The 10,961-nt window shown below is 46.7% G+C and overlaps 1 protein-coding gene across 3 annotated transcripts; it reads right to left on the reverse strand.

Moving 5' to 3' along the window:
* Positions 1-923: 923 nt before the first annotated feature.
* On the reverse strand, positions 924-7,298 carry FST (follistatin). Of its 3 annotated transcripts, none has more exons than XM_039256214.1 (6): positions 7,191-7,298; positions 5,160-5,351; positions 4,538-4,756; positions 3,978-4,202; positions 3,084-3,311; positions 924-2,129 (listed from the first exon to the last, which is right to left on the reverse strand). In XM_039256214.1, exons 1-6 carry the CDS (start codon positions 7,273-7,275, stop codon positions 2,047-2,049), a joined length of 1,032 nt encoding a protein of 343 aa, XP_039112145.1. In that variant the 5' UTR covers positions 7,276-7,298; the 3' UTR covers positions 924-2,046. The 3 variants fall into 3 exon arrangements, with proteins under 3 accessions (XP_039112145.1, XP_039112144.1, XP_039112146.1); XM_039256213.1 differs by having other exon boundaries at positions 3,084-3,314; XM_039256215.1 differs by lacking the exon at positions 924-2,129 and adding an exon at positions 2,317-2,390 and having other exon boundaries at positions 3,084-3,314.
* Between the last annotated feature and the right edge of the window lie 3,663 nt (positions 7,299-10,961).

Raw genomic sequence — 10,961 nt, forward strand, 5'->3', positions numbered from 1 at the left:
TAGGCTCCAGGCTCCGAACTGTCAGCACAGAGCCCAACACAAGACTAGAAACCACAAGCTGGGAGATCATGACCTGAGCCAAAGTCAGACGCTTAACTGACTGAGCCACCCAGGTGCCCCTAAAAGGTCCAAACTTTTAAAAAGGTCTTGGGTCATGGTTTTTAAAGAAAAGATTGTAACTATTTGTTGAGCAATGTTGGCGATATTGACTGTTCTTTGCTCTTTCCCTTCCAGACAGACCCAGTCCTCCCTTCTTTGCATCTTGCGTCCTTTTGATATTTTTAATATACTTAGGCAACGAATTAGCACTCAATGAATTGAAAATTTGTATTACTTAGTTACGTATTACTACATATAAGGACCAATTGATGCCAATGCTAATCTTAGGCTCTAATAGTGGGACTTGTCTGTCTTAATGTAACCTGCAAAATACTGACACAGATTTGAGTGTCCTCACTTAATCCTGATGAATGGTGCATGTGGTTGTGGAAATCCACCTCTGCCTCCTCTTTACCCCAAGTCCCTAGAATTCCAACACCAATGCCTAGTTCTATAGTTGATTTTTTGATTTCTAGAATGTGCTTGTCAAATATTAGGCAATTTTCATTTTTCCTTGTGCTTTGGTTTTTAAAGATCTATGATCCATTTTATTTAGATGAAAGAAGATAAAGGGTTCCCCTCATTATGGAGAAGAGCATGCAAATGGATAGGTAAGATGATGGTGCGTTTAGGTATGCAGTCACTCCTGTCAAGGGGTTGCTGGACCTCAGATCCCTTTATGTTTATCAGACTCCACTGAGGTGACTTGTAATTTACCTTGCTTTGGAGCTTATTGTCCTGGCTCACTATTTCTTAGCAAATATATCATATGCACTTTAACTCAAAAGTCCAAACAACTTCTCTCACATCAACAATTGAGACCATTGGCTTTTTAAAATTTTTTTATTTTTTCACTCATCATTTATTTACAAATACACATTATAACTTTTATATACATTGCACATTTACATGGTAGAAAAGTACAAAACTATATATTTAAATGAATTTATATTTAACTTGCCATGTTTGAAAATATAAAATTGCATCAGAAAAAAGTATTATGAAAAGCAAGAAACTTGAACTGATAAAGCTTTGATATAACTTTTAGCGACACGTTGTTTGAAAAAGAACTAATTTAAAAGGTACAGCAGAGTAGCTTATAGGAAACACCTAATAAAAGGTTGAATGTATAGCATTCCCTTCCTTCAGTCTCCGGATACCCATATCACTCAATTTCTTTGGATTTGTAACATCTTAAAAGTACATTATTAGAATTCTAACATTACTATCACCCCTTCTCTCCCAAATCATGACAAGAGAACTGAGCTAGGAGTTTCCTCAAAGATGTATCCTCTGTACCTTCTCAGTCAGTTATAATGCCTTTTGGTCAGTCAAGATTCCTTGTAAACAAAACCCGAGGGATCATGTATGTACAGAACAGGCATCAGAGAATCCAATAAATAAACATGACAGAAACTGACATGCAAGTTTGTTAAAGTGGAAAAGAGTCTAACAACAGTGAGATGAAGGGAGACAGATGAGTGAGTGAATAGTAAGGAATGGACTTAAATGGTTTACAAGGGAAAAAAAAAGCTTTTACTTTACAAGCAAGAGACCTCACAATAAATAACAACTGCTCTTCCTTTCACGAATAAATTTCTTCAAAAACAAGGTGTACAGTCAACCAGACATTTTATGTATAAATTATAAAACATGACACAGTATAAATAAATGTCTACAAGTCTCAACTATGGGCCTCATCCAGTAGACCTCAAAATGACTGCCTCTCCGTGTCCAATGAGTAACAAGGTGGCCTGGGAGAGAGCTCTAGGACAAACGTCCTTTATGTATAGTTTCCCCCCCAAATAAATAAGCATACACTTATTTACAGTATGGACAATATATTTTTTCTTTTCTTTTCATTTTTCTTTTTCTTTTTTCTTTTTTTTTCTTTTTCTTTTTTTTTTTGCCCAAAGGCTATATCAACACTGAACATTGGTGGAGGGTTTACCACTCTAGAATGGAAGATATAGGAAAGCTGTAGTCCTGGTCTTCATCTTCCTCTTCCTCCTCGGTGTCTTCCGAAATGGCTAGATGGGGGAATACAGGGGAGCTGTTGTTTAAATATGGACAACAACAGCGCAGAAGCAGCTCACTGTATGTTTTCAAAGCCCTCTGAGACAGCCATATTACAGCGTTGCATTTTTATGTGACTTGCAGTGAGATGCTTTGTTTTTGGCATCTGCCGTTATGCAATAAGTTTAAAAAATATTTTTAAAAACATTATCTATGAAGTCAAAAACTGCAGAAAGTTCTGAAGAATCAATGGCTCAGGTTTTACGGGCAGATTCCTGAAATTAGATAAAAAGCGCTCGTGTTCTAGGTATAACTGCTGTGGATCCTTAATTCAGAGTTAGTAGAGGCAACTGCGAAAAGCAGCAGCCCAGGTGTGATAATATACAGCTGTCTTTGAAAAAGGAAAAAAAAAAAACTTTTGAAGCAGTTAGTTTAGATTCAAGTGTTAATAAAGCAAACGGCCAAGCATATTACTACAGCGAAAGAATTAAGGGCAAATGACTAGAACTAGAACTAGGATTTTAGAGGCAAGCCCGTAGATGATCGTTGGACAAGTCCTAACACCGGGAAACATTCCAGGGAATTTTTCTGTGGACCACTGAATTGCTGGTGAAATTTAGCAACTACCTAATTTAAATTTTTGTTTTTAGCATTTATTTATTTTTGAGAGACAGAAACAGAGCGTGAGCAGGGGAGGGGCAGAGAGAGAGGGAGACACAGAATCGGAAGCAGGCTCCAGGCTCTGAGCTGTCAGAGCCCCATATGGGGCTTGAACCCACGAGCTGTGAGATCATGACCTGAGCCAAAGTCGGTTGCTTAACCAACTGAGACACCCAGGTGCCCCTAGCAGCTACCCGATTTAAACAGAAATGGGCTTGTATTAGGTTTTCGTGCTTTTGAGGTCTCCATTCCCTAGGGTTTGCCTGGGAAGACCTCACATTGCGGCGAAGGTTAGAAACTGTACTTACAGTTGCAAGATCCGGAGTGCTTGACCTCCAGCAGCACGCCTGAGGAGCAGGCAGCCTCCTTCATGGCACACTCACTGGCATAAGTGGCATTGTCACTGGCACAGACAGGCTCCTCGGACTTACTCTCGGGGCACAGCTCATCGCAGAGGGAACACCGGCCTCTGCCAACCTTGAAATCCCATAAACACTTTTTTCCACCAGTGCACTGGATATCTTCACAGGACTTTGCTTCTAGGATATAATACACCTGTGATGAGTAAATTGCTTTCCACCCTCTCCCTGTTTCTCCCTTTCCTTAGCCCTCTGTCAGTAAAGACAAACATACAGCTTATGACTTACTAATAGGATAATGGAGAGCTCATGCAAAAATGCTTGATCATAAAATCGAAACTTACACACGGTCCCTACACATCCTGTTAGTACACAAAAATAATATTTTTGGGGAACAGGTTATCACAGTATCCTGGAATTAAATAAGGATTTCATTATTTCCCTCAAGTGAAATCTTTTGAAAAATAAAGAATTCCATTAGTATTAGAATCTGATAACAGATTTTCAGTAACTGTTGAGCAATTATTTCTTGCTTACAGCAAGTCTAGCACCTAAAAAAATGTGTAAAATTGAGTGAATTCTAAGTTTTCCAAGACAGAAAATTGTTTCCCGTTTCTTGCTGGCATTTCAACATATATGCCAATGCTTCTAGAAGATAACTGTTTCCTTGAGGAATGCTGTGGTTACCACAGTTTACCCAAACTGGAGAGTAGTTCTCCAGCTGGTGAAACTATGCATTATGGGGAGGCTTTGGGCTTATCTGATTAACCTCACAGTTTTACCACTAGAACTAGCCTTTCTGATCCTGTTTCCACTTTTCCTTCCTTAATCCAGAATACCTACTGATACACTTTCCCTCATAGGCTAATCCAATCGATCTGCCCAGCAGGCAGGTAGCCTTTCTCAGGTGACAGGCACTGGAGTAGGTCACTCCATCATTCCCACAGAGATACTGTTCAGAGGAGGTGGGCTCTGGGCAAATTCGGTTACATGTCACACAGTAGGCATTGTTAGTCTGGTCCACTACACATGTGGAGCTGCCTGGACAAAAGACATCCCGACATGTCTCTGAAATAAAGAAGGAAAGAAATACACATTAATAATAGGCACTTACTGGCCCTTAGGGAGTATTTGATATTATCAGGGAAATCATAAAAGGAAGCAACCAGCTTTTCAAAAAGCACTTTGGGAGCCCTGGTGGTTTCAAGAGAAAATCTAGGACTCTAGGTTGGTCCCATCCGTGTCCTTGAGAAGTCTTCAGAACATAAAGAAAGGCTACTTTGTCTTGCATCATCATCATTATTATTAGGCTCTTACGGTAGACTATATACCACCCCCCAGGGATCTTCCAGTGGGTCTACCTCAGGCAGAAAGCTGGAGGAGGGGAGCCAGGGAGGACCTACTTTTACATTTGCCCTGGTACTGGACTTCTAGTTCCGGCTGCTCTTTACATCTAGCCTTGAGGAGTGCACATTCATTGCGGTAGGTTTTCCCATCCAGCCCACAGACTGGGCCTTTCCAGGTGATGTTGGAACAGTCTGGGGCGCAGACGCAGCGGGGTTTGTTCTTCTTGTTCATTCGGCACTTTTTCCCGGGTCCACAGTCTACGTTCTCACATGTTTCTAAAGGTTGGAAAGAGGGATAGATCAAAGCCAGGGCCAGCCAGGAGGGCTGTGGAGGCCTTGCATGACTGTGTGGCCAAAAATTCCCACCAGAGGGGTCCAGCTCTCTCCTAGTAGTTGAGGAGGAGGCGGGGGTGGGGTCCGTGGTCTGCACCCTATACCCAAATCTCTCTCAAAGAGTGCCAGTTGGTTGGCTTCACCACCACACTTGGCTAGTAAGACCAGGAACCTCTGGGAACCATGTTTTGCCCAAAGTGTGTAACAAGCAAGATTCAACCCGAGAGGCTTACAGGGCTGGGGGAAGATAGAGGGAACCCAGGAACAAACCCCAGCTGGACAACAGGGAAGGCGAGGATAAGACGCCCTCTACTGAGGGCCTGGAAACAGGGGAGGAAGAATTTACCTTTACAGGGGATGCAGTTGGGGGCGCCCCCATTGAAAATCATCCACTTGAAGAGCGTATTGTCATTTACATCCTCCTCGGTCCAGGAGGTGCTCAGGCGGCCGGTGCTGCAGCACTCTTCTTTGCTCAGTTCTGTCTTGTACAGGACCTGGCAGCGGCCGTTCTTTGCTTGGCGGAGCCAGCAATTCCCAGCTGCGAGGAGACAGAGTGGGGAGGTGGGTGAATGAGAGGCAGAGCAGGGGGAGGGAGGTGGGGAGCTTGCGAGGGAAGGAGACCCAGCGCGATGGAGATGGGGAGGGAGGGACTGTGGAGGAGTAGAGAGAGATGGGAGAGAAAAGCGGAAAGTAAGTCGAAGGGAGTGAAGGGGTGGGGAAAGAGGGGGGGGGAAAGTGGGAGGTGGGTGAGGGGGAAGGAGGGCAAGAGCGAGAAGCCAGAGCACCCCAGCCATATCCATGTCAGTTACCAGTGACCCAGACACAACACGTGCAGCTTGCATTGACTTTTACTAGACTGTTTACTTTTATTGTCCCATTTCATAACCTGCAGCGACTCGAAGAGCAGATTAAAGAACCTGACAAAAACAGGATGCGACGGATGTTTTTACATGTTGGTTTCATGTAGGCGGTACGAGTATTATTTGTGACAGGGGTTAAGAGAGGAGAACTTGAGAGAGAGAGAGGAAGAGAGAGACCGACACAGACACACACAACAGGAACAGATCAAGCAAAAGGCACTTGTGAAAAATGAAAGCAAAAAAAGCAGCCGGGCCCTGCCCGGAGCTGCCCCGCGCGGCCTCCAGGCGCAGCCCGCCCGCCCGCCCGGCCCGTTTTGCAATCTGCCAGACCCAGAGGACGCCCGCGGCCACCGCGGTCTTTCGAAATCTCCAAGGGCAGCTTTTCCCGGCGCCCACGTCCGCGGCACCCAGGCAGCGCCTCGCCCGGAAAGGTGCGGGCGGCGAGGGGCAGTGCCCAGGGGGGCAGTTTACAATACACTCCAGACGGTAACGCTAAAGCAAGCAAAGTTACACGTCTGTCTCCAGAAAAGTGTAGGGGAAAAAAGAACGGGGGCGGGGGGCGGGCTTCCTACTATTTCACAGCAACATCTATCCCATACCTACCGAGAGAAATCTTAGCAAGTAATTTTCCCTCCTTCCCTCCCCCTTCTCAGGTTCGCATTTTGGTCAGGAAGACTTCTTACGGAGCATCAATACAATTTGAACAATAATTGGACCGCAAGCTGCTATTAGGATTATTTTTAAAAATTGTGCCCGAAGACTAATTGAAATAAATTTAATGTAAAAAAAAAAAACCCAAACTTTAGAAATTTGCTCTTAATGCATCTCAGAAATTAAAGAAGTTGTGAGGTCCTCACTGTTCTCCATAAAGTTAGTCGGAGGAATGAGGCACAGGAAAAAAAAAAATTGTAAACTACTCAAAACACTCCGGGGTAATTTTTTTTTTTTTTTTTTGCGGGGTTGGGGGGAGGGGGTTGGAAGAAGCATCCACTAGGCAGAAAGCTACTTCCCTCTAAAATTTTCAGCACCCACATCTCCAAGTTTGGGCAAAGTTGCTGAAACCACGTCCCCCGGCTACTGAAGAAATTTCAGTATCTACCCCCATCTCCCAGTCATTTTTTAAAGTATCCAAAAGATGTGAGAGGGAAAGAGGTTACAATGCAAATGGATCGGCTGAAATCTCCAGGCTACCGATGCCTGTCCCCTCCTTCAGAGCCAAAACAGGGGAGATAACATCTAAACTCATTATGTCCAGAACTTGAAGCATCTAACCCTAACTACTGAGAGAGACTCCAGCTTACTCCCTTTCCTTTTAAAGGATAACCGCGCTCCAAACTCGGCTGGCAGTCCTAAAGTGTCACTGCCGTGGGTTTCCCCACTCCGCTCCATCCCGGAGTCGCTAAGTTGGTCCAAAATCTTCCGAGAGCGGCGTTGCTTAGAACGGACCCGGTGCAGACGACAGTAAAGTACAAGCCCCCGCCCGCAGCCGAGCCTCCAGCGCATCCCCCCTCGCTTACCCTGGGCGCTGCGGTCCTCCATGAACTGGCAGAGCAGCAGCAGCAGGAGGCACAGCCCGCCGGGCTGGTGCCTGGGACCCACCATCCTGGGGGCACACGCGGGGCGAGGCGTGCGGCGGCGCGGGCAGCGGGCGCGGCGGCGGGTGGCTCCGGCGAGCGGCGCGCGTCGCAAGGGCGAGCGGCGGAGGGCGCAGCGATCCCGGCGCAGCCCCGCGCTCGCCGCCGGCCGCCCGCGCGATTCAATGGACGTCAGAAGCCGGGCGCAGCCGCGCTTTAAATCTAGACGGGGGTCTCCGCGGTTTGCGGTGGGCGGTCTCCCAGTGTGTGGGGCAGTGGGAGGGCGGCCGCGAGCGAGGGTGTGCGCGGCTCCTTGGGGGTGGGGAGCTTTTAAAAGTTCAGTGTGAATCAGGTGACATTTCCCACCTTCTGGAAACCCTTCCCAATTATCTGTTGGAGGTGCCCGAAATCAAAGCGGCAGGAGGGGAATCGCCGAGTTCTTATTTGCGTAGGAGGGAGAGGGAGGGGGAAGGCGGTCGGGCGGGGGGTGGGGGCGACGCTTCGGGGGTGGGGAGTGGGGAAGAACACCCACTTCAAGTCCTGCACGCCGCCGCTCGCAGGCAACGCCGGCGCGCCCGGGGTGGCGTGTCTGTGAGTGTGTGTGTGTGTGTGTGTGTGTGTGTGAGAGGGGGGCGCGGTGGGGGCGCTGGAGGCGGCGGCGGCGGGCGGAGCGGGGGGGGGGAGCGGGGGGGAGAACCCGGGAGTTTGCCTCTCCTCCCGCTCCTCCGCTCCAGAAAGACTTTGCAAACGCCCAGGGAGCCTGGAGCTGCTGAAACACCCCGCTCGCGGTCGGGTCGGAGCGCGCTGGCCCCGCGGCTCCGCCGGGGCGCGCGGCACTTTTAGGCCCCCGCAGCCTGGGCGCGGGACCCGCCAGGTTTTGTGTCTGGGTCTGTGCGAGCCCGACTTTCCGGTCACCCCCCGTTCGGAGTTGGGGCTACGAACCCGGCGCCGGCGCCTTCCACCTTGGCTGAGCGGGGCCGAGACGCGGCCCTCGGTCTCGACGAGTCACAAGCAAACAAAAATGTTAAACACCTCGGGCCCGGCCTCCCCCCGTCACAGTCTCGCCCTCTCCCTTTCTTTTCTCCCCTTTCACTTCGCGGCGTCTGGAGTCGGAGCCTGGAGCGGGGGCGCCGACGTAGGCGGTCTGCCCCCCCTCCCCGGCTCGGAGACTCCCCAGTTTCTGTCCTGTGTGTCTCTGTCTCTCTCAGTCTCCTTCCCAGCTCGCTCGCTCTCCTCCCTCTCTCCGTCTCTCTCGGTTCGCGGAATAAAAAAGATTGCAACATCGATAATGAACTTCTGTAGCCTCAGTTTATTAAGCACAGTGCCTGGCATTCTTCGCTGAAAGTTGGCGGGTCTCTCATTTATAACATTTTTGGCACTGCTGAATGAAACTGAGGAGGCGATATTTCCTTTTATATAAAACGATTACTTCACGGAAAATGCTATATTGTTTATTCCAAAGCTGCCTTTTAAATTTCCATTCTTTTCGCTTCTGGAGCCCGAAGGACAACAGACAGCGAAGTATGCAGACAAAATTCTTGGACATTCGCAGGTCACTGGGATTTGTTCTTCCACGGATTTCAAATCCGCCCCTCTTCCCCCTCCCTCCAGCCTCCCCCCTCCCGCGCCAGACCGCCCCCCATCCCTCCTCTCGCCCTCCCACCCCCCCCAGCTAACATCACCCCCCCCTTTCCACAACTGCAAATAACTCAGTGATAACAGATTTTTTTCCACCAACTGCAGGAGATAGTGCTAATCTTTTAATAAAAGATCCCATTACAATGGGATCTGTCTGGACAGACTATAATAGATCCCGAAATACAGCCGTGCTAATATTAGAAGACAGTTGTTTGGGTGCCTCTCAGACGGGCCCAAGCCCCCCTTTGAAAGTGGGCATGAATCACAAAGCCCCGCGGCCGCCGCACCTGCACCGCGCGCATTCGGTGCAGCAGGCTGGTAAAAACGGGTGACCTCGCCGCTGCTTTTCGCTTTATAATTACCGTCTTGAGGACGGGAGAGGAGGGGTGCGGGCGGTTTGGGGTGGGGGGCTGGGTTTCTGCTGACTTCAGACGGCTCTGGGGTCTCCACATCTTCCTTAATATTTCCAGATTTCTTCTCTCTCTCTCTCTCTCTCTCTCCCCTCTGGTCTTTTCCCCTCCTGTCCGCCCACCCCTTCTCTTTTTCTCTTTCCCTCCCTCATCCCCGAGTCTGCTCAAACTCTCCCCCCTCCCTTCCCTCTTTCTTTCCCGTCTTCCTTTCTCTCTTCCCTCCAACGAAGCATTAATGTAGAGTTGTTTAGTGCCCTCTAATGGCAGACGACATTAACAATTAATAGCAAACTGTCCCCATTGCCGGAGCCGCCACTCAATGGCAGAGTTCCAAAGTTGAATTTATTTCTTCTTTTTTTCAGGAAGGTGGATATAGTGCTTATATATAGTAAAGTGCTGGAGGGAAAGTTTGTTTTCTTCCCTTCAAGTCTTTTTTCCCAAGGAAAACAGCCGAAAAAAAAGGGGAAAGCTAACAATAATTGTTATGTGACTTTTTTATGTATGTAAAAATTTGTCTTAATAGCAGCTTTTGTTTTAGCTGGGTTTATCAAACCGTGTATCTAGAATTGGAAAATAAATTAGATATTCTAAATACGTAAAGAGATCTTAGATGGTAGATGGTCGGATTCTATGGCAGTGCTACCGATAGCCATTAAAAAAATTTTAAGACCCAAATGTAATTATATGAATTTATATTTGTTACCTGTTTAAATACATTTATTGGTCCTAAATCTACCGTAGTCTCTTAAAGCTTTGAAAATCTGACTGTAATTAGATTTTATAGCCTAGGACCGTATGAAACATTAAAATTTTACTTGTGGTTGGTCATATACGAAGTCATCTTGCTTAGCGGAACATAGGTTCATATTTTAATCCTTGGTTTAATTTTCCCAATCCTTTTGGAAAGATGATTCTAGAGACCATAATTTCTTCATATTTATAACATGTAGCAATGAAAACAGTGATGTAGCTTGCAAGTTCTTACTAGATTTAACTTTTTCAACTACATGTGCTATATATACAGTATGATGATATAAAAAGAGCATAACAGTTATATATAATATGACTTTTTGGGGGGATCTATGTGACTAAACAAAAATTGTAATAGAGTCAGTTTTTGGGGGGTTAATAAAAATATTTATCTGGATTTTTGAGCAAAAGTATTTGGTTTATCTAGGTAGTTAATTCATATATAGAGAGACAACTGGTGTCATAAACACTTACTAAATTCATATAACCCAACTATGTGTCTACACAGTTCTGTATGATGGGTAAAAAGTAAAAATTCTGATTCTATTTTATTTTTTTGTCTACATAATGCCGAATACTTGGACTGGTCATTTGACTAAATCAACTGCATTGACTAGTTGCTTTGGCATCATGTAATTGTTTAGGTTGGCCAAAACAGATACAGGAGCTCTCCTTGTCCAAAAAAAAAAAAATGCCACCTATCCTGAGTGCACCAGTACTAGAGGCAGACCCAATACAGGATTACTTCTCGCCCCAGTGAGGGTGGCCCTGCAGGTCAGGGTCGAGGTCACTAGCAAACACACTGTGGAAAACACAAATGCTGTGTTGCTTTTGCCCTTGTGAATAAGCAGCTTGGTGTTTGTTTAATGATACAAGCTCATCCTGTTTTTCAGCTGCACCTTGGATAGTATTGATC

The sequence above is a fragment of the Hyaena hyaena genome, unplaced genomic scaffold, assembly GCF_003009895.1.
Source record: "Hyaena hyaena isolate Hyena2069 unplaced genomic scaffold, ASM300989v1 scaffold_564, whole genome shotgun sequence".
Taxonomy (NCBI): Eukaryota; Metazoa; Chordata; class Mammalia; order Carnivora; family Hyaenidae; genus Hyaena; species Hyaena hyaena.

Bases quoted from the DNA above. Each gene is read 5' to 3' on its own strand.
- FST (XM_039256213.1), bottom strand. From the start codon at position 7,275: ATGGTGGGTCCCAGGCACCAGCCCGGCGGGCTGTGCCTCCTGCTGCTG. The intron at 4,203-4,537 runs GTAGGTCCTCCC...TCTTTATTTCAG, and splicing joins GTACCAGGGCAAATGTAAAA to AGACATGTCGGGATGTCTTT. The intron at 2,130-3,083 runs GTAAGTACAGTT...TCCCCCATCTAG, and splicing joins GCACTCCGGATCTTGCAACT to CCATTTCGGAAGACACCGAG.